General features: G+C 46.4%; 1 protein-coding gene across 3 annotated transcripts in view; it reads left to right on the top strand.

Annotated features, from left to right (window-relative positions):
• The first annotated feature begins 6,287 nt into the window (after window positions 1-6,287).
• Window positions 6,288-23,229, top strand: part of LOC147640116 (ras-related protein Rab-2-B-like) — a 31,175-nt gene continuing 14,233 nt past the window's right edge. The window contains exons 1-6 of one of the 3 annotated variants that reach the window (XM_086777302.1): window positions 6,288-6,499; window positions 7,121-7,171; window positions 7,601-7,740; window positions 8,278-8,360; window positions 8,676-8,880; window positions 8,951-9,085. In XM_086777302.1, the coding sequence (XP_086633428.1) occupies window positions 7,126-7,171; window positions 7,601-7,740; window positions 8,278-8,360; window positions 8,676-8,880; window positions 8,951-9,004 (528 nt within the window). In that variant the 5' untranslated portion in view covers window positions 6,288-6,499; window positions 7,121-7,125 and the 3' untranslated portion in view covers window positions 9,005-9,085. Of the gene's footprint in view, window positions 6,500-7,120; window positions 7,172-7,600; window positions 7,741-8,277; window positions 8,361-8,675; window positions 8,881-8,950; window positions 9,089-23,229 lie in introns of those variants that run through there. The other 2 variants (XM_086777321.1, XM_086777310.1) reach the window with 2 other exon arrangements.

Genomic DNA, 23,229 nt, shown 5'->3' with positions numbered 1-23,229 from the left:
ATTTTTTCAGACAGCTAGTGAAGAAAATCACTAATCATTACTTGGTGATTAAGAGTCTCTATTGGGCAATCGCACTTCTTAGAAGAGCCATTTGGAAGCTACAAAGAGAGATGTTGACTTTTTGAATCAAACACCCGTAGGGCACCCAAATTAGGGTTTAGAAAAAAAATGAAAAATCGTAATTCAGTCATAGACCCTTAGGGTTATCACAAATGTGTGTAGAGGTCTTCATAATACTCCCTTAGAGCTATCCAATGAGCCAATAACCACTCTATTCTAACATCGTTTGATAGGTCAAAACTAGCAAGTTATCTTTTTTCACAAAAAGCCAATTCATTCTTGACTAAAATTTGACTTGGTCAAACCACTTGGATTATAGTTGGTATATCCCTAGTGCTATCCAACAAGCTAAGAAGTACTTGATTTGGACCCATATTTTGTGTTTTAGGACCATTTTCCCATTCTCTACTGTGCGATAAAAACCCTAAAACAGAGAATACTGGGGCTATTTGAAAATCTTCTATTCTTGCATATTTGCATTCTACGTCACAAGATCTTTCAATAGAGCCCTAGATCATCAAATTCCGACACCATTTGAGCCTTCTACAAGCCGTTTTCCATTTCCAGCCATTATGCCAAGTGGGCGTTCATTCAAGCAAGCGATGGAATTTCAAGAGATAAGGGAAGATATGGAAATGGTGAATGAGGATCTTGTAGAGGATAGTGGTGTGAAGAGGATTTTGGGGACATGCAAGCAAGAAGAAATATTTTTCCCAAGCAACCTTCTTCAAGCATGTTTGGTGTACATGGACAAAACTTCTCTCAAGCAAGGCCCCAACCGGAGCTTCTTCATTTTCAACGACAATGGATGGAAATGCCTATCAAAGGTCTTTATCATTTGACAGTCAAGACAAAGAACAATATTTTTTTGAAAACATAAGGATTATAGAACATTATGATGCAAAAGCAAGGTTTAGATTTGCCATGATGCATGCACTTTTGCATACAGGGTTGTTGGAATCAATAAAAGTGCAAGCTTTTCTTGATTATATGGTATCTACTCAAGTGAGTAGTTTATGGGTCAAAAGAGGAGAGCCATTTGCACAAAGATTGTTTGCATTTAATGGCGAAGGAGTCACTTGCATGGGACTTAAGGATTGGATTCGTAATTGGGATGCTTATTTTCATGCCTTTCCTTGTGAACGAGTTTGCCAAAGTGAAGAAAGTGACTTCTTATTTCAAAGGAAGAGCTAGATCTTGGTGGTTGAAGGAAATACACAACTATGATTGGGATTGGCAGAATTTGGCATATGATGTTGTGAAATACTTTACAATCACCCAAGAGCAAAATTGCTTTAGAGATTGATGCATGGTATTCTCACATGAGGACTGTCTATCTAGCTATATGGAGAAATATTGGTACCTTTCCTTCTTCATTCCCAACATCAAAGAGAAGGAAAGTATAGAGGGTTTTGTGCAAAGACTGGACAAAGATTTCATGCAAGTATCTCAAAGTATTTTGAAAATTAATGAGGATATTATTCTAGACGAGATCATGGTGTTGATGGGACTTGTCCACATGCATGCCCAAAGGGTCAATCATAAGGGCAAGTTTGTTGAGCTAAGCAAGATAGAAATGATTCAATTAGTAGTACCCATTCTTGGCTACATTTCATGTTTGAATGGGGATGGAATGCTTCAGCTCGTGTTGAAAGATTTGGATATCAATATTGATAAAAGAGGTTACCCACTCACTCAATCTTTTCGTCATTGCATAGAGTATGACTATGTGGGTCTTTATGCACAAATTGTGGGTGTTGAAGTGGATGAGATGCTTGTAATTTTTGGACAGCAAGTACATGAGGAGATCTTGCCAATTCTCTCTCCACAAGACACCACCAATGTATTCGTGGCCAATGGGAATACACAAGTTGAAAATGGGAATGCTTGGATTACTTCCAGAAGTGCTTTGATGGATACATTTTCAGCTTATGATATGGTGCCACGAGATCATAAAGACTTGATCATTGAGGATATTTTGGATGTGCATGCAATTGTGTTTGACACAAGGAATGATGATTCATATGATGATGCACATGACTATGAGGATGCATTTGACATATGCCTTACACATGAGGATGAGTATTACACATATAATGAAGACATATATATTATTGGTCATGGTGACATTAGGCATCTTGATGATGATTCTCATGCAAGTGTTGATGATTCATCTACCATCATTATTTGTGATGAGGAGAGAATCTATGTGAATGTAGATGATGGTAGTATGCATACACCTCGGGGGGTTCACCTCAAAAAATGTTAGTGTACCACGTGAGTTCAACAAGAGGGATTTTTTAATTAGATACATTGAGAAAAATTAACACGATTACATTAATAGGAGGGGTTTTTTAATTCAACTTTAGAAAAAAATCATTTAGTTCATAAGTAAAGAGGGGTTGATTTATTGGGAGAAATTTTTTAGTTAAGGGGTTTTTTTAATACCTCTTGAATGCACGTGATACCTAAGGTTTTCTAGTAGTGCACCCCCCGAGGCATACACATGCTACATATGATGAGGATGAGTTCTATGATGCTAGTGATCATGTGGATGACATTATCGATGTGGATGACATTGATGATATGGATGACATCGATGATGAGGCTTCTCTTGCATCTACTTACTTATATGTATGTAAGAGAAGCCTCATCATCGATGCACATGCACATAGTATGTAAGAGAAGCCTCATCATCGATGCACATGCACACAGTAATCATGCATCTACTTACTTATATGTATGTATGTATAATTGACAGAGATGGAAGAGGTGACACGTATATTTTTTTAGCACATGAGTATTTTCCTTTGAGGAAAGGGTGAATTTGGGTACAGAATTTGAGTGTCGCTTTTTTGATAGTCCAAACTGGTTCGGGCCATGGGTGGTTCATGCTATTGGGTGGAATGATGTTTTTAAAATTATTGTACGTTTAGATTTAGAAAAATTAGGTGAAAATATTAATGAAATAGACTATAATGTCTCTGGCCCAAGATATCAAGTATGTCAAGTGCTTGACAAAGTTATTAAATGTATCCCAAAGCATAAGTTCATTCGAAAATAAATATGGTTGTGTTCTTCTTCTGTGACCATTGGTATTTGAATAGTCTTTATTTTCTTTATATAAATATTGTCTTTGTCTCTCTCCTTCTTTCTTATGCTCTCTCTCTCTCTCTCTCTCTCTCTCTCTCTCTCTCTCTCTAACTATAACAAAGACGATGATTGTTATTGATGTGAAGTTTGATTCTATTTTAAGCAAAAACATGGCATTAGGAGCATAGCGAATTCTATGCTAGAATTCACTTGGATTTGGGTAACAAAGCAACTCCTACTGCTACTACGATTCTTCAAGAACTTAGCAATAAAAATCCGAATGTTTAGGTACATAGAGATATGGCAGGAGGCCCTATTTCTTTCGATTTAAATGAGCCACCTATAGATGATATTGGTTGTGTTGAAGATTTTCAACCTATTTCTTATTTTGTTGGCGATGTTAAAGGTATTAAATCCAGATGTCATTCTATAAGGTGTGTTTTTTCATTTCCTCAGAATGTTAAGCACCCAGCAACCATGGTGTTATGTTCCGAAGATTGTACTCTTCACTCTTTAGGGACCCTTTCTCCATTTTTGTGAGGCACTAATTTGGAAATGTGGCATCAAGAAAGCTTCGACAATATGTGGAAAAACACTGTTGTGCAAGTGGGAATGTCTCTTTATTGCCTTTGAAAAATCCTCCTCCTACATTAGCCGATCTATTACTTGGTAATGGTAATGTAAGTAAGCAATACAAGAAGAATATACACTCTTATAATAATGCATTAGGATTCATTTCACTGGGTGCTCACTTGGACAATCAGTTTACTAGGGGAGGAGGTGTATTGGATTTTCGAATCCATGGTACTACCTAATACTTGATGAAACACAAGATGCAACTCCTCAATTTGCCCAATTGTATGTGTATGGTAGTACGAAGCATGAATTGGAGAATAGACTTAATGGGATGCCTTCTTTAAATTATAATGTGCTTGAAAGGTTACAAACAATGATGTATGGACACAATCCATATGCTGGTGCATTTCGTACAATGAGAGAAATGTTACAGTCCAGTCCACATGTAGACCTAAGAATGGTTATCAGTGAAGCTCAATCAACCTCAAGGAAATACTTGGTTCCTACTACGGGTAGTGGGGTAGTTGCTATCATGCTGGGTCAAGGGGATGATTTTCATGTAGATCATAGAGATATTCAAATAATGTCTCACACAGGTGCTATAAAAAAAAGATCTAATTTGTGTCGTTCATATATGCCGCTATTATATGTTCTTATGTTTCCTCGAGGAGAGGATGGTTGGCATGTTGGAATTCCACTCCATGGTAGAAATAGACAACGTTCAAAAACGAGGAGACAAATACTGTAACTCAACGGCAATATTATGCATATAGATTACAAATAAGGGAAGATACAAATGCGTGCCTTCTATGCGGTGGTCAACTTTTGCAAACAATACATTGTTGATGCATATAGCAATATGGAAGAATCCAAATTAGTATGGATATGCAATAACCAAAAAGCATTACATGCTAAAGTATACCAAGGGCTTGCAGATATGGTTAATGTCAATGATGGGGTCAATAGAGTCTCTGGGGGGCATTCCTAGACCGCCGAATAGTTCTACCATCTACATATACTGGGGGCCTCAATATATGCATCAATTATATCAGGATTCAATGGAAATTGTTAGGAAGATGGGTAAATCTAACCTATTTATTACCTTTACTTGCAATCCAAAGTGGGATGAAATATGCAATGCTTTATTGCCGGGTCAAGCTGCACAAGATCAACCTGACTTGATGGCATGGGTCTTCTATGAGAAGCATAAGGATATGTTGCACTTATTGGTTTAAAAAGTATTATTTTGGACGGGTAGTGGGATTTGTTTCTATTATTGAATTTCAAAAAAGAGGCTTGCCACATGCACATATATTATTGATATTGGAGGGTACATATATACCTACTGAGACTGCTCACTATGATAGGTTGGTATGTGTAACTTCCAGATAAGGCGATGTTTCTCGAGTTGCACACGATAATCAGTCAGTGTAATGTTCATGGACCATGCGGGAAACTAAATGTTAGATATCCGTAACGCCGCTACGGGCGTTACCACGAGAGGGGACGGCCTCTGGCTCACCACCCAGCCATAGAGGAAGAATGAGGATTGCCCCTCATCCCAGGCTATATAGTGTGTGGCCTGCCGTCCACACTAGCCTGGCTGCCCATGACTCCGCATGGGCGTCCTCTCCCACTGAACCCCGGATATGGCCATCCGGTCTGCCGTCGGTCATCACAGGCATTACAGCCTACGTGACACTAAATATAAACTCTCCTTGCATGGTTAATGGGAGTTGCAAACATCATTATCCTCACAAGTTTTTTGAGACTACTATTGTTGATGACAATGGGTATCCAACTTACATGCGGCGAGATGATGGTAGTTTCATCCAAGTAAAGGGTCATAGGGTGGATAGTCAATGGGTTGTTCCGTATAACCCTTTTCTCTCTATGAGATACAAAGCCCATATTAACATAGAAGTATGCTCTACCATTACAACAATAAAATATTTGTATAATTATGTATATAAGGGATCCATGATAGAGCTACTATAGAGTTGCAAGATACACATGGGGTTATTGATGAGGTTAGTCAATATTTGGATGCACGGTACGTGTTTGCATCAAAGGCAAGTTGGCACTTATACCAATATGATCTACATGATGAAAAGCCAGATATACAAAGGTTGCATGTTCATCTCCCCTTACAAAATTATAATATATTTAATGATCGTGATGATTTGCACGATGTAATTAGTTGTGATAAGAATCGAAGAACTACTCTCACTTAATGGTTCAAGCTAATTAATTGCATGCAAAAGCAAATAGCTTACTATATATTGATTTTCCTTGCAAACAAGTGGGTGTGGAATTCAGCTCTTCGATCATGGACTAAAAGAAAAAAAAGAAATGTAATTGGACGTGTATATACTATCTACGCATGTTTCTCACAGTGTGTAAAGGCTGCAAATCTTTTGATGAAGTACGAACAATGAATGGGCAGTTGTATCCTTGTTTTAAGGCTGCAAATCTTTTGATGAAGTACGAACAATGAATGGGCAGTTGTATCCTTGTTTTAAGGCTGCATGTGCAGCTAGAGGAATTTGAACATTGCATTCACACGTGCAAAGCCCCCAAGCTACGTTTCACATTAAAGTCGCCTTGTCCACAGCACCAGCGTGGAGGCACCTGGAAACGTCTTGCGTGTGCGACTATAACGTGGACAGACATCAGCATGTATTGCAAGTAAAGCTATCTGGTGGGTTCAAAAAACCTCACGTTTCCTCAAAGAGAGAAAACGCAAAATCGAGAGCATTTCCAAAGACAGGTAGAACCCGCTTCTACGTTGTGGTTTTTGCCCCTTGTTCGAAAATTTGTTAAGTTAATTAATTTGCTTGATTTTGTTTCGTGCTGGTTAATTCTGTTCTTGGCCGATTACTTTAAAATTTGTTTTTGGGCGGTTTAGTGCTGCTTATTTTTGTAGGATTTATTTTGGGGTTGATTAGGGGTGTTTAATTGAATTTAGGCTTATTAACGTTGCTTAAATTTTCTTGGGCTGATTAAGGGTGTTTAATTTTGTTTTTTTGGCTGCGTAGGATGTTTAATTGAATTTAGGCTAATTAGCGCTGCTTAAATTTTCTTGGGCTGATTAAGGGTGTTTAATTTTGTTTTTTTGGCTGCGTAGGATGTTTAATTCTGTAGTTTGGCTGAATTTTGTTGGTGATGGCCGATTGATTTAATTCGTTTCTGGACTCATTAGTTGTTTGGGCTGATCAATGGAAGTTTGGGCTGATTAGTTTGTAATTGGGGTTATTGATTCTGTCTCGAATTTTAATGTTTCTTTCTCAACATTGGGCTGCTTTTGTTCGCTGTCCTTTTTGTAAAAAAATTTACTGTGCTTGTGTTCTTTAGCCTCTTATATTCTCTCTTTTTTTTTTGGGGATTCCAGCCAGAATGTCCTACGCATACCTCTTTAAGTACATCATCATTGGGGACACTGGTAACCATTTCTCTCTGTGTGTCTTCGTGTGTGTGTGGGCGTGCGCGCGGGCATGTGTGTGTGTGTGTATGCATGTATGGATGTATGTATGTACGCACTCACATAGATGTTCTAGTATATAGATCTCGATAGATAGTTAGATGTTCTCTCTTCTCAAACTAAGAATCGGATTTTAAAATACTCGTAGCCTTAAATCTGTTTTTAGAATAAAGTCCCATTGAAGAACCACGCTTTTGATACTCCATCAAATAGAAGCGGACAGTGAAATGACAACAATTCCATCATAATCATCATTATTATTTGTGTATGTGTGTGCATGCACAGATTAATATTATCAAGTTATCATGGCTCTTTGAGGGCCTCTTCTTTAAGGCTTTCAAATTGAGGATTATTTTTTTTCTCACAAACTTCAAATTAATGACAATGCAGGAGTTGGGAAATCATGCCTGCTGCTGCAGTTCACGGATAAGCGGTTTCAACCAGTGCATGATTTGACGATAGGGGTAGAGTTCGGGGCGCGAATGATAACCATAGACAACAAACCAATCAAGCTTCAAATCTGGGACACAGTAAGGTTTCCCTGCATTTTGTGTTTTTTTGGTCACTGAGCAGGGTTTGTTGGAATAGAAAGCTATTTCCAGGAATTTCCAGAGGTAATATGTATAAAACTACCTTTAAAGTCCTAATTCTTTGGACCGGGCCATTGCCCAACAAGTAGCCATGTGAAAGGTCTATTATATGATCCTAGATTCACTCCTATTGAGCATCACCAAGCTCTATACATGCGCATGCCTGTATAAGAAGCCTTTAAACTTTACACGTATAACCGTTGTCAGACGATCTGTTGACAAGCAGGGGGTGGAGCAGCTGCACTCGTGGATAGGCCATTGAGCCCATCCACAAAATTGCTGTCGACCGTGTAAAGACCCTAAAGCATCTTATAAAATAACTTGCTCTTATCATGAAGTGCTACTTTTCAAATGGATCTGTCATGCCCATATTGTTTAGATGATGTGTGCTATGCCCATATTGTTTAGATGATGTGTGCTATATACTGTGGAGTGTTAGCACCATAATTTTGTATCATCCAGCTTGAATATTTCTAGGCAGGTCAAGAGTCGTTTCGGTCAATCACGAGGTCATACTACAGGGGAGCTGCAGGTGCATTGCTGGTTTATGATATTACTAGGTACTATCTCATATTAACTTCTTGTCTGCTCGATGAGTAATTTTTTGTGCTGATTTCTAAAATCCTTTCTTTCCTACCTATGTAAAAGTTAGGTTTAAGTTGCACGTTTTTAAAACTTAGAATGGTAATCACTAATTTTGTTACCTATATAACATAATCTATAATAAAATAACTATTTCTTGATATGTGTCTAAATAAACATGTTTCAAAATCAAAGGCAAGCCTATTGAGAACCCTTCGCTTGACTTTTTTCATACTAGCCTTGTTGTTTTGACAAGGTGAATTCTAAGAGGAGTTTTTTTGTCATGCTTTCAGAAGAGAAACATTCAACCATCTTGCAAGCTGGTTGGAAGACGCTCGTAATCATGCCAATTCAAACATGACTATCATGCTTATTGGAAACAAGTGTGATCTTGCCCATAGGCGAGCGGTAACCTTTGAGGAAGGGCAGCATTTTGCAAAAGAAAATGGCTTAATGTTCATGGAAACATCAGCAAAGACAGGTCAAAATGTGGAAGAGGTAATGATGGTCACATCATTTCTATGTAAATATGTGTCTAGAAAGCAACAGCTCTGTTTTTTCTCTGCAGTGTCTTTCGAGGGGCTGCGCAAAGAGGTGGTGTGCTAGTTTGTTGATTAATTGATGGTTGATGTACCAGGCGTTTATCAATACGGCTGCGAAAATCTACCAAAAAATTGAGCAGGGCATTTTTGATGTATCAAACGAGGTGAGTACGTATCCTACTTCTAGATGTGAAATGGAAAGATACTTTTTAGTGAATTGAATGATGGTTTGTGAGCAGACATAAAGTCTGCACTTTCTCAACAATTTTTTTGGTTCTGATTTTCCCTATTTACATGGATGCATACTGTACTCCCACTTAAAGCCCATGATCGCTACACCTAGTATGTAACTTTATGGAACACCTGTACCCAGACGTTAAAATTTATGGAACACCTGTACCCAGACGTTAAAATTTGAACTGCAGATTGTGGACTTCATAACTTGTGCTTAAGCTTTTTTAAAAAAAAGGTATTTCAAAAGTGAAACGTTGTCATGCACTAAGGTTGTGAACTTATCGAAAGTCTTTTAGTATGGTGCAAACATACTAAGAAGTGAAATGTTCTCATGCACTAAGGTTGTGTACTTTTTGACAGCTTCTTAGTATGGTGCAACTAAGGTTGTGTACTTTTTGAAAGCTTCTTAGTATGGTGCAACCATGCATGTATATGTGTACATGTTTCCTAAAATAAAGTAGGCACCTTATTCCCAATCAAGGCTTTAGAGTTCCTTTGGTTTGCATACTCGATGTAGCTTCCTTAACGTCCTCAACCTTTAACCAATATGTTCTGTTGGGTTATGTATTTAATTTCTCAATTGTTGCCAAATGTACTCAACTATCATTGTATTTTGTGGTCATGTAACTTAAAGTTACTAAATCCTTCTATGCCCAACCGCAATCTCTTAATCCTTTTTGGGTGTAACTTAGGGTGCCCTTGTTGGATCCCCTGACTGTAGTGCTGTCATGTGCACAGAGTGTATCTACTGTGTGCAGCATGCACACAAGACTAGCTTCGAGGCTTGGGGTAGCTTGGAGCTAGGCAGGCTGATTGGCGAGCTGGGCTAGGGATAGACTGACGGGCGGGTGTCCAAGTGGGACGCCCTGATGGGCGGGCACCCAAGTGTGGACGCCCGGTGACCGGCCAAGAGCCTATAAAAGGGTGGCCAAGGTCAGTCAGTCAGTTAGAGTCTTGTGAGTTTTGCGAGAGCTTTGCGGTCAGGAGCCTGGATCTAGTGCAGACGTGCACCTACTTCATGCAACCGAGGCCGGCAGCAGCAGTCTTGAGACCTGCGAGGGTAGTTCCATGGTGGTATGGGACGTCATGGAGTAGAGATTGGTGGGTGCGTCTTGCTAGTTAGCTTAGCTCGTGCCTCGGTGGATACAGCCAAGACTTGTGGGTTTTGCCCACGGCTGTCATGGTTGGGTGGTGAGTCAGGCTTGCACCCCCTTCACGTTGTTTAGCTTTGTTTTGCAGGTTTCGGGTCGTGTTTCAGGATTTCTCTATACGAGGAGATCGTTGGGGATTTGACAGTGGTATCAGAGCATGCCTTGAAGAGTGTGCAAGCTGGTAGGTAGAGAAAAAAGAGGTCAAAGCAAGAGGTATGAGTTCGAGATGACTGCTGTTTTTTTTTCCAGAATTCAGCATAGGATTTTTGTTTGCATTGTTGGAACCCGAGTGGGTTGTGGTCTTGAAAAGGGTCAACTTCTCAACCTGTTAGCATTCCACCTTACAGGATGAGCCAGGCTGAGGAAGATGAGTTGGCCAAACAACTCGTAGATTATTTGAGGATGGATTAGATCCGTCCAAGTAAATCACCTTGGGGCGCATCTGTGTTACTTAGAAGAAAGAAGGACAACACTTGGCGAATGTGTGTAGATTACAAGAGACCGAACAAAGTGACAATCAAGAACCGCTATCCTCTCCCTAGATGAGATGACCTGATTGACCGTTTAGTGGGAGCGAAGTATTTCACAAAGATCGATTTGCGTTTAGTGGGAGCGAAGTATTTCACAAAGATCGATTTGCGTACCGGCTACCACCAGATACGTATTCATGAAAGGCATGTCGAAAGAACCGTCTTTCGGACTCGGTATGGCCATTACGAATTTCTCTTATTACCTATTGGGTTGACCAATGCTCCATCCACTTTCCAGCAAATGATGAACAATCTTTTTCGTGTGGGAAAGTTCGTGGTTGTGTTCCTAGACAATATTTTAGTATACAATCGTCGTCTTAAGAATCATGTTAGACACCTCACGATTGTTTTGACTATTTCAAGATAAAATTGATTGTATGCGAAATTAAGTAAATGTGAGTTCTTTATGATAGAAATTATTTACTTGGGACACAAGATCACAAGAGACGGGTTGAGAATTGACTATGACCGAGGTTTTGGCTTGGCCGATACCATAGATAGTGACAACTTCATTCTTTTCTCAGTTTTGTTGTGCTTCTTTGGAAATCTGTGTGGGAGTACTCTCAGCTTACACTACCGATGATGACTGACTTGTTGAGGAAAGGTCGTGGACGTAAGTCGAATCAGTCTATTCCTTGGAATAACAATTGGATATGGCCTTCAGACTTTTGAAAGATAAACTCAAGGAAGTACCTACCTTACTATCCGATCCTAGTCGGTCTTATGTTCTTGAGACTGACATGAGTGACTATGCGATCGGGGTACTCTATTCCAAGATGGTAAACCTGTTGCTTTCGAGAGTCGAAAGCTGGACGACAATCAATCTCGTTGGCCAACCCTTGAGAAGGGAGCTTTACGTTGTCATTTACGCTCAAGGTTTGGAGGCATTATTTATATGGCTCCAAGTTTGTGGTATTGACTAATCATCAGTCAATCAAGTATGTGTGTGATGAGGATGATTTGAGAGGACAAAAAGCTAGATGGACAGAGTTAATGCAAGATTTTGATTTAGAAATACGCTATCGAAAGGGGTCCATGAATAGTGTAGCAGATGCACTTAGTCGGATCAGAGAGGTGATTACTTTGTCGTTCATCGAGATTTCCATTGACTTATTTCAGTCATTGAGAGGGCTTTGCAGGTGACTGAGCAGCCTACCATTCAGGCTGCGGGAGGCCAGTGGATGATTCAGAATGGTTTATTGTTCCGTAATGACAAAATTTGTGTACCGCAAGTCCCGGACATTAGGTCCAAGATTCTTAAGGAGTGTCACGATGCTCCTTTTGCTGTACATCCCAAAGCACACAGGACATTAGCTTTAGTGAGACACTTTTTCTATTGGCCAAAGATGAAAGTATATGTAGAAGATTATGTGCTCAAGTGTCAGATTTGTCAAGCAAATAAAGCTGAATGCTTTAGACAGGTTGAGATGTCGCATCCTTTGCAAATCCCAGGTAATAAGTGGGAAAGTATTTCCATGGATTTTATTACCGGATTGCTAAGAACACGTCAAGGCCATGAGTCTATTTAGGTTGTGGTGGACCGCTTGACAAAGATCGCTAGATTTTTACCTACACGGAAGACTGTTACAGCTACGCAATTAGCAAGGCAGTTTATCGGGCAATTGTTTAGATTGAATGGTTTACTGCAGGATATAGTCAGTGAGACAGGGACTCTAAGTTTACAAGTGACTTTTGGGGGCTTGTTTTTGAGAAGTTGGAAACAACTTTGAATCTAAGTCTGTCTTGCATCTCTGGAGGTTTGACAGAAACTCAATACGAAGGCCTTTGTGTGAATATATGCTCTTGTGTGTGTGTGTGTGTGTGTGTGTGTGTGTGTGTGGAGTGCGTGTGTGAGAGCATATCTTGATATAGAGTTCTACACCCACTATTGGGCACTGATGACGTTAGTGGGGATGTCGTAGTATCTAGTCCATACTATGTATTATGGAGTTGATAGTTATATAGTCTTGTGGGTTGACTACCATGAGTATATAACATGCACGTTCCTAAAAGGTGAATTTGGGCATGTTCCTGGATTCACCTAGGTATATAATTCAGCCGTATTAGCGGACATGCAGATTTCACAATGTGAATTTTTCGTCCGAGTTGCGGCTAGTTGATATTGTGCTTATTCTTTCTATCTTTAGCGTTGCATTTGCCATATCAACTACTTATTTGCTGTACTAATTCTTTCTATTTGCTACTTCCCTTAGTGCTAGGCTTCATTATGGCTGAGTCTGCCCTGCATCTCCGGAGGTTTGACAGAAACTCAGTACGAAGGCCTTTGTATGAATATATGCTCTTGTGTGTGTGTGTGTGTGTGTGTGGAGTGCGTGAGTGAGAGCATATCTTAATACAGAGTTCTACACCCACTATTGGGCACTGTTGATGTTAGTGGGGATGTAAGTATCTAGTCCATACTATGCATAATGGAGGTGATAGTTATATAGTCTTGTGGGTTGACTACCATGAGTATATAACATGCATGTTCCTAAAAGGTGAATTTGGGCATGTTCCTGGATTCATCTAGGTATATATATATTTTCCTCAGATCATCCTCAATCTGATGGCCAGACTGAAAGGGTGAATCAGACTTTGGAGGACATACTTCGTGCATATGTCTCCAAAAGACAAGATTCATGGGAGGATTATCTTCCTTTGTTCGAATTTGCACATAACAGTACTAAGCATACGAATAAAGGTTTTAGTCCTTTTATGCTTATGTACAGATTTCAATCCAGATCACCTGTTACCGTGGGATTTTCAGGACTTCAGCATGATGCAGCATGTAATTTTTTGCAAGACGTGTAAGAAATGTTAAAGTTGCGAAGGAATCTATTATAAGCGCTCAAGAAAGAGATAGATTTTATTCTAATAGACATCGTTCACCGAGAGAGTTCTCTAAAGGAAGGATGGTGTGTTTGCGAGTTCCGAAAGATTCCAAGACTTTATGTGATCTCCGAAATTATCCCCTAGATACTGCGGACCATGTCGGGTTACATGCCGGATTGGTTCAGCTGTATATGAATTGGACTTGCCTTCTCATGTGAAAGTTCATCCCGTATTTCATGTTAGTAGACTTAAGGGAGTACTGGGTGGAGTAGACCAGTTAGTTACTCCTCAAGAAATCATAGATGTCGAGGATATGACATTTGTGCCACACGAACGAGAAAAGATTCTTGGATTTTGTGAAAGACGTTTGCGGCATACGCTACTCACAGAATACAAGATCAAGTGTTGAGGAGGACGCTATATGGGAGACATTGACTACCCTTCAGAGGGATTACCCTAGGTTTTTACTGAGCTCAGGGGTGAGCTCTTAGAGGAAGGGGAGTATGTCATGTGCACAGAGTGTATCTACTGTGTGCAGCACGCACACAAGACTAGCTTCGAGGCTTGGGGTAGCTTGGAGCTAGGCAGGCTGATTGGCGAGCTGGACTAGGGATAGACCAATGGGCGGGCACCAAAGTGGGGACGCCCTGATGGGCGGACACCCAAGTGTGGATGCTCAGTGACCGGCCAAGAGTCTATAAAAGGGTGGCCAAGGTCAGTCAATCAGAGTCTCGTGAGTCTTGCGAGAGCTCTGCGGTCAGGAGCTTGGATCTAGTGCAGACGTGCACCTGCTTCATGCAGCCGAGGCCGGCAGCAATCTTGAGACCCGCGAGGGAAGCTCCGTGGCGGTATGGAACGTCATGGAGTAGAGATTGGTTGGTGCGTCTTGCTAGTTAGCTCAACTCGTGGTTCGTGGCTTGGTGGGGACAACCAAGACTTGTGGGTTTTGCCCACGGCTGTCATGGTTGAGTGGTGAGTCAGGCCTGCACCCCCTTCACATTATTTGGCTTTGTTTTGCAGGTTTCGAGTCGTGTTTCAGGATTTCTCTACAAGGAGGTCCTTGGGATTTGACAAGTGCAATCTAGGATTTTTGCATGCAAAGGCTAGAAACGTATTGGCATATCTCTTCAAGCAAATGTGTAGTAACTAAAGTTACTAAATCCTTCTATGCCCAACCGCAACCTCTTAATCCTTTTTGGGTGTAACTTAGGTGCCCTTGATGGATCCCGTGACTATAGTGCAGTCTAGGATTTTTGCATGCAAAGGCTAGAAGCGTATTGGCATATCTCTTCAGGCAAATGTTTGAGATCTCAAAATAAGAAAGTCGTATGGCACTCAATGAAGATTGACTTGGAGATGGTTCGCTAAGTCTAAATTACTTGTCTCTGTGCATTAAGGAAGAAGCTTTTCATTAATATTTTTATTTACAAGATAAGGATAGGATAGGGCTAAGGTTTTTCTCTTTGAGTTTGCTTAAGGTAATGGATTCTTCGCCTAGATGTGTTAGAAGATTTTGGAACTATCCCATGGTATCTTGGACTCTAGGGCGAAAGGCCTTTAGTCATAGTGACATTGGTACAAATCCTATAGACCAAAGTAAGCGAGCTACTCTAAGTAGACCCTGCCATTGTAGTGATCGAAAGTTCACAGCTTTCGTTGATGACTCTTTGAGACATAGTTATTGCTGAAGTATCTCTTCTTTCTTGACGAAAGCTTTTGTGAAAGGTATTAAGTTTTGAATTTCATCTTCAAATTACTCTTGGCTGTGAAGGCGGATAGATGTGTAGTCTTGTGCCTGCAAGTTGAATAGTTAGCTTCACATTTTGACTTTTTTTGGCTCAAAACCAAAAAGGATTCATTGACTTTTTTATATGGGATCAAACAAGGCTTAGACATTACTTTCTAGATTAAATTTATATCTCACGTGGGAAGAGGTGTTGGTGTTTTATTCCAGACATTTCATGGTTGTGTTACACTTTGATAGGATCATAGACATGGCCTTCAACAATAAAGACCAGTAAACTCCACACTACAAGGATGACAAGATGAAGGTGATGGAGAGACAGGTGATGTTCTTTCAATACCTGACCCCTATCACCACAGACACCAATGCGTGCTTTGTCACCTAAACTCGTGATGCTACACAAATGGTGCAAAGCATGCGGGACAATTTCAGGGTGGAGAACACTAATTGGGTGATAGTGCATGCTTTATCCGAAAAGGTCAAGTGGATCATCTTACCTTGATCAGTTTGAATAGACTTTTGATCAGGAGAGAACCAGGCCACGACGCTGTAGATCTGCTCCCGCGAGCTCCGCCTCATCCCCCCTCCCGTCTTGCTGCTTCTCGCCGTCGCGCGCCCCCCTCTCCCCCCCCGCCTGTCCCCCGCCATCTCCTCCGCCTCTCTCCCCCGCCTCCTTCCTCGCTTCCTCCCCCGCCATCCCCCCCCCCCCCCCCCCCCCCCCCGCCTTCTCCTCCTCTGCCTCCTTCCTCGCTTCCTCCCCCGCCATCTCTCCCCCCCCGCCTCCTTCCTCGCTTGCTCCCCCGCCCCTCCCCCGCCGTCTCTCCCCCCCCGCCTTCTCCTCCGCTTCGCGGCTCTTCCCCCCACCTTCTCCCTCTCCTCCCCCTCCGTCTCGCCCCTCCTCCCACCGCTAGCTCCCCCGCCTCAGCTCCCCCCTCCCCCCCCCCCCCCCCGCTCCGCCCCCGCTATCCTCTCTCCTTCCGCCTCTCCGTTTCCTCGTAGGGCTGTGTCCCTCCCGTTGGTGACCCCAGTATCTGGCCTTCTCCCTCTGGAGGACTCCATGGAAGCCGCTCCGACTACCCCTGCCGATTCCGGTCTCCATCTGGAGTTCACAGATGCAAATCATCAGTTGTTTGTTTCCACAGTATCCGCTCTTGAGGCCTCCTCCTTGGTCTGCAAGATAGTGGGTAGCCGTCCGATGCGGAGAGAGCTTTGCGACCTTCTGCAAGGCAGCCTCGTTGGCGTGCCTGCCAAGATCGTCAGCATCGATTTTTTGGGACGTGGCTACTACCAGGTGGATTTCGAGTCCCCCCAGGCAGCTCAGACGGTGCTGGCTCGGAGCCCCATTGCCCTGCGCTCATCTCGGGCGTTCCTGGCATGATGGACTCACGGTTTCGACCCCGCTTTTGACCCGCTAGCAGGCGCGACAGGTTTCCCCATCACTATTTGCTTTCCTGGACTCCGCAGGGAGTACTTGCCCCTCTTGTCATCCATTGGCAAGGCGTTCGGGCAGGTGGTGGAGACGCCTCAGACAGCGGCTTCAGTGATAGCTCGGGCAGCAGGACTCCTGGCCATTCGTGTTGTGGTTCCGTCACCGGAGTCCCTCCCGAAGACGATCCGCCTCCCTTGTCTTTCTGGAGGACATCTGATACAGCGCGTGGAGTATTCGGGCCTCCCCAGCCAGTGCTACATCTGTCGGGAGATGGGCCACCTCGCACGCGCCTGTCCCCGCAAGGGGGTTCATCCTTCACGCTCTGCCGCCTCTGGACCCCCTTCAGGAGGCCCGAGGGGTGGCCATCCGCCTTAGAGACCGGACATCCCTGGCTCGTCTCAGCAGACGCCATCATCTGACGAGCAGGCCCCGGCGGAGGATGCCGCGCAGACCCAGGAGGCTGGCGGATGGCAGGAGGTTCGCTGGCGGAAACGCCCGGCCCGCAGGGACCGTCGCAGACGCCAGCAGGCAGCACAGGCTGGCGGACAGGCGACTCGGGCTGGCGTCCAGGCACCTACCCGCACTTATGCTCCAGTCAGGGATAGGCGGCGAGCAGGTCCCACCCCGATGGACGAGGATTCAGTCTCAGTGCCCGTTTTGAGGCCGCCGGTGGAGCCCTCCACGTGGAGACCCCGCTCCCGCCTCTCCCCGCGGGGGGCCCCGCCCCCTCCATGGAGCAGATTCCTGAGGATCCCGGGCCGCACTCTGTGACCCCCGGCCCCTCTTCCCCTCACTCGGAGAGCACTCCTTCCACCCCCCCCTCTCCCCCCCCCCAGCCCCCCCCTCCCGCCTCCCCCGGCGGCCCCCCCTGACACCTCTCCTCTGGCAGATGCCTATCCATCCTCTCCTCGCTCTCCCCCCTCCTCTCCGCGAGCCACCATCCCTCCCTCGGCCTCTCCAGGATACTCCTCCAGACTACCCACTACCCCGGGGCAGCGCAGCTGGGTAGGCCAGAGTTCAGTTCAGCGCCTTTTCCACCGCCACTCCGGGCTGGTGGAGATGGCGATCCTAGCTTCACCCGCCACAGAGTTCTCTCCAGCCTCCCCTGGGGGGCCCCCGCGAGTGATGGGGCTCCCAGTGGATTACGGTTTTTTCAGGTGTCTCCAGCTGGATGCTGGCCCGTTCGAGACACTCGTCGCGCCCTTGCGAGTTTGCGTGGTGTGCCATCCCTCTCGTTCTCCTTCAGTGTGGTGAGCAGCATGGTGGCCTTCTCCTTTCCTCTCAGTGTTGCCCCAGACACAGCATGGGATTGCAACTTTGTAGAGGAAGTTTTGCGTGATCAGATACTGGAGTTTTCTCACCACTTCAGTGACTTGGGGCTCACGGACTTATTGCAGATCCGATTACACTCAGCCCGCATGAGCTTGTTTGGTATAGGAGATTGGCGGGCGGATCCGGTCCACACCTCAGTTGAGGCGGTGTTACTGATTCTCCTCCACACCGCCCCGAGGATACAGCCTACCTTTAGATACATATATGCAGAGGATTGGTCTCACGCCTATGCCCTGGACAGGGTGAAGGTGGAGTGGGGCTGGACACAGAGACAGGTCACCCTCTTTTTGGAGAGACTCTGCACCCGGACAGACAGTGATTATTCTCCCTCCAAGCCGGCGCCCAAGACTCACAGAGTGGAGGGTAGCTCATCCGGGCCGGCTGAGAGGGGTGAGCCAGTGGCGGCTACTTCACTTGCCATAGCTCATCCATGAGGATCCTCTCATGGAACATCCAGGGTCTTGGTGGACCTCGTTGCTACATTGGTCGGGGCAGACTTCGCTAGGAGATCCAGAGGGCTCTCGTTGGAGGACCCATAGATATCCTTTTCATCCAGGAGCACCACCTTTCTGCCGGGCGTACCCGCACCTGCGGGAAGATCTTGCCAGGCAGGAGTCACACTTTTTGGTCACCGGCATATGGCTCCCAGGGGAACCAGGGTGGAGTATGCATCTCAGTCAGCGAGCAGCTTCTATCCGAGGTAGTGGATTCTGGCACTCTGGTCCAGGGTCGAGCGCAGTGGATCATCCTTCGGGTTGGGGAAGACCTCAACTTCTACGCCCCTAATGGGGCGACCGGGAGAGCTGAGTTCTGGAGCACCATTAGGCAGTCCCTCCCCATGGCAGACCATTGGTGCCTAGGGGGGGGATTGCAACATGCTGGAGGATGCAGAGGACAGGATGGGGGGCAGCCAGGAGACCATTCATGGGCCGGAGCTCGCTGCCTGGGAGGAACTAGTGCTGCAGGTGAGAGGCCAGGATCCGTGGACTCTCCCGGAGTTTGGCAAGTTGCAGGGGAGTTTATCTTTCTCGCGCTCGGATAGACGGGCCACAGGAGTTAACCTTTCCCGCATCGACAGGTTTTACATTGATGAGTGGGCTTGCGATAGAGGTGGCACTGTGGGTATACTTGCAGGCTCCTCGTTTTCAGACCACTTTCCAGTGCTTCTCCAGATCGAGGACCCTACGAGAGGAGAGCGAGGCCAGAGCGTCCGGATTCCAGATTGTCTCATAGAGGAGCCCGAGATTGCGACCAGAGTTGAGCAGGTCTGGCAGGAGCTTCAGTTCAGGAGAGGATCGGCAGCGAGCGATCTTGACAGGGGTCTGCAGGAGATCAGTAGGATGCTCAGACAAGCTGCCCTGGACCGTCTAGAGGCTTTCAGAGAGCAGGAGAGGAGCCAGTGGAGGAGTCTAGCTTCCCTTCAGAGACTTCAGGAGAGGGATCCTACGAGCCCTTGGATTTCAGAGCAGATGGAGTCAGCTCGCACAGAGATCAGATCCATCGAGGAGAGGAGGGTGGAGTTCCGATTCCATGCTCGGGCTTCTTTTTGGACACAGGCTGGAGACAGAGTGACTCGAGATTTCTTTGAGGCGACAGGGCCTCGCTTCAGACGAGAGGGTCTCAGGCGTCTTCGGCAGGCTGATGGCCAGATAGTGGTGGATCCCCCCAGGGTTCGGGCGATCGCCACAGATTTTTACAGGGATTTGCTCTCTGCTGAGCCAGCAGATGACAGGGTGAGAGAGGCTCGGGAGGCAGTCTGGAGCTTCACGAGACCGGTTGTGCCAGCCCATTTGCAGCACTCCCTTCTCTCCCCCTTCTCGGATACGGAACTGGAGGCGGCTCTTCAGGCACTTCCTCGGGGCAAATGCCCAGGAGAGGACGGTCTCTCAGTGGCTTTCTTCCAGAGGTACTGGGGTCTCTTGCATAAGGGTTTCAGATTGGCATTCCAGGAGATCATGGAGTCGGGAGACATGCCGGACAGCATGGCAGAGGGGTTGATCCACTTGATCCCTAAAGAGGGAGGAGACAAGACTGGAGATTAGACAGTGGAGACCGATCACCTTGCTAGGCACGGCCTACAAGGTCCTAGCTAAGGCGATCAGCAGGCGGCTTCAGCCTCACCTTCCGGACATCATCCACTCCACGCAGACAGGCTTCATCCAGGATAGGAGCATCCTGGATAACATTTTCTCTTTCTGGGAGGCTACGGCTTTGGCTAGATTTCGGCAGGAGGATCTGGCAGTGCTCCTTCTCGACTTCGAGAAGGCATATGATCGGGTGGATTGGGCCTTCTTGGAAGGCACTATGGAGAGGATGGGCTTCCCCCCTCAGTGGATCCGTGGGGTCTCTGCACTCTACACATCGGCTCACAGCCAGGTGCTGATACAGGGCGTGTGCGGAGAGAGGTTCCAGCTCTCGCGCTCGGTACGGTAGGGGTGCCCCTTGGCACCCTTTCTTTTTCTTTTTGTGGCGGAGGCCATGAGCACTTTCTTGACGGCACAGGATACAGGTTTGCGGGGCCTCCAGCTCCCCATCCGCACCTCGGAGGAGCTCCTAGACTCGGAGTTTGTGGATGACACTGCTGTCTATCTTCAGGGAGGGGAGGAGAACCTCCGCCGCTTCGCCTCAGCCATGGACAAGTTTTGCAGAGCTTCGGGCGCTTTGATCAACTGGCACAAGTCGTGTGGGTTGTGGGTCAGTTCTGTACCCCCCCCCCCCCCCGACGTGGAGGCCAGTTGATGGGTTTCAGTGGCTGCCCCCCGGCACTACAGTGCGCTATTTGGGATGCTATGTAGGCATTGACATATCTCCGGAGCAGCAGATAGCCCCCCTTCTTCTGAGCATTCGGAAGAAGCTTTTGTATTGGAGTACCGCTCGTTTATCTCTGGCTGGCCGAGTGGTTGTGGCCAACCAGGTTCTGCTTGCTACCATGTGGTACATCACTTCTTGCTGGGCCTTCTCTCGGGCGTGCATTGGCCAGGTGCAGAGGCTCATCAGGAACTTTCTTTGGTCCGGTGGCGACGGGCGGCCCGCCAGGGCCAAGGTGGCATGGGCTGTGATCACTCAGCCGAGGGAGAGAGGCGGCCTGGGCATAGTTGATCCTATTTGTCAGAGCCGAGCTTTGCTTGGCAAGTTGGTGGTTCGTGGCCTCCTACCAGGCGCTGAGCCGTGGAAGGAGTTTCTTGTTTCCAGGATTCTCAGCCGCACTCCTTCTCTTAGCGGCCCCTGGACCCCCAGCATCAGGTGGATCTTTACAGAGCAGCGATCCAGAGGAGTGGGCCTTGGCTTCGAGGAGCGTTTTGCAGCTAGCCTTCTGAGGGCCTGGGAGCATCTGAGGCCGTCACTCTTCCAGACTCCCCCGGGCACCGATGAGGAGCGCCTGAGGCAGCCATTGATCTGGAACCCCTTGATCCGACTTCCCAGTGGTCATATGGTTGGATCGCGATCTCACGTGTCGTGGGGCCTGTTGAGCTCCGGCCCAGCCCAGTCCCTAGACGACTGGATATGTTTTCAGCAGCTGCCTCTTGAGGTTCAGGAGAGGAGACTCAACGGGATGAGGGGCAGAGAGTTGATGAGGCAGGACATTGAGGCGGCCATCCCCCAGGAGTGGCGGACTCCAGTACAGGACCCTCCACCTCCACAGTGGATGGGCGTCTTTACTCGACATGAGATCCTTCTAGCGGTCTGCGGCTCAGCAGAGAGAGTCGCCCCACTCACTTTCGAGGTGGGAGAGGGAGGCCAGCTTCAGAGGACCCGACTAGATTTGGATGAGTTCCAGGGTTGTATCTTTCAGAGGGTGCGGGTGCTCGGCTTTCATCAGAGACAGTGGCATGTAGACCCCTCACCGGCCTCGATAGGGGAGGACTATTCTTGGAGACTATGGGCTTGGGACAGTAGGCCTCTTATTCGCCTTCAGTGGGATCCAGGCGAGTGGCTTTGGCGAGATCCCTACTCGGCCCCTACCAGCCCAGGCACCCCCTTTTTTCAGTACACAGTGAGGCTGGGGCGGCGGATCCAGAGGCACAGGATAGCGGGCACCCCGGCGGCGGCCGAGCATTGGCGGCGACGGGGGCTCTCCCCTGCCTTCCTTAGGGGCTTCTGGCAGTGCCTTTGGGCTAGCTTCCGGCCCCGGAAGGTGACGCTTTTTCTCTGGCTTACAGCGCATAGAGGACTGGCTGTGGGGGCTTGGCTAGCTTTTGGCAGACACCCAGCGTCCTGCCCGCGGTGCGGCCATGCACAGGAGTCGCAGCGGCACTGCTTATGGGATTGCCCACAGGCACAGCAAGTCTGGCAGCGCGCTCTCAGGATGGTTTTTACAGGCTCGCCAGGTGAGATGATGGTGACGTGGGGTGCGGTGGCTTGGGCCACGGACAGCGGCCCGGAGAGAGAGAGGGAGAGATGGAGAGGACACAGTATTGAGTCCCAATTACCCTCTGTAGGGCCCCCACCACGGATGGTGTATTTGCTTTATTAGAATGATGAGAAATCTGAAAGAAAATACAGCAATCTTGGACCTTTTCTTGGCTGGGAATACCCTGCCCTTGACCTGAATCCTTCACCTCTTTGCTTAGCACCCTCTTGGCTTTGTCTAGCCTCTTATGCTTGAGCTCTTGGTGGAGAATGAGATGATTGAATGGGATTGTGGGCTAAGCCTTTTATACTACTCCTCATGAGCAGTCGGCCAGCATACATCCAGGCGGCCAGCATAAAAGTCCCACGACTTATGCAAATTCATAAATGCTAAAATAAATCCCATAAATGCTGCGTTTTATTCCTAGCTAGCTGGGAGGTGATGCGCCTGCATTCCAATGGCTGGGCAAGCCTTTTGCGCACATCCCAAGGGCTGGGCAGCCTGTATGGGCTGCCCCATACTTGCCCTACAGCCATGTAAAGGCTGTAAATTCCTGGAATTTGCCTTATTCTTGCCCTAGGGCTGTCCTACAGCCCTTCCATGGCTGGTGGGTTCAGCTTGGGCCTTCCTGGCCCTCATGGGGGTGGTTCCACACCATTCCCATGCCCACACTAAGATCCGGGGTAGCCCTATGGGCTGGCC

This window comes from Cibotium barometz, chromosome 3 (assembly GCF_041138505.1).
Source record: "Cibotium barometz isolate CiBa-2024 chromosome 3, ASM4113850v1, whole genome shotgun sequence".
Taxonomy (NCBI): Eukaryota; Viridiplantae; Streptophyta; class Polypodiopsida; order Cyatheales; family Cibotiaceae; genus Cibotium; species Cibotium barometz.
This window is presented reverse-complemented; position numbering and strand designations above follow the sequence as displayed.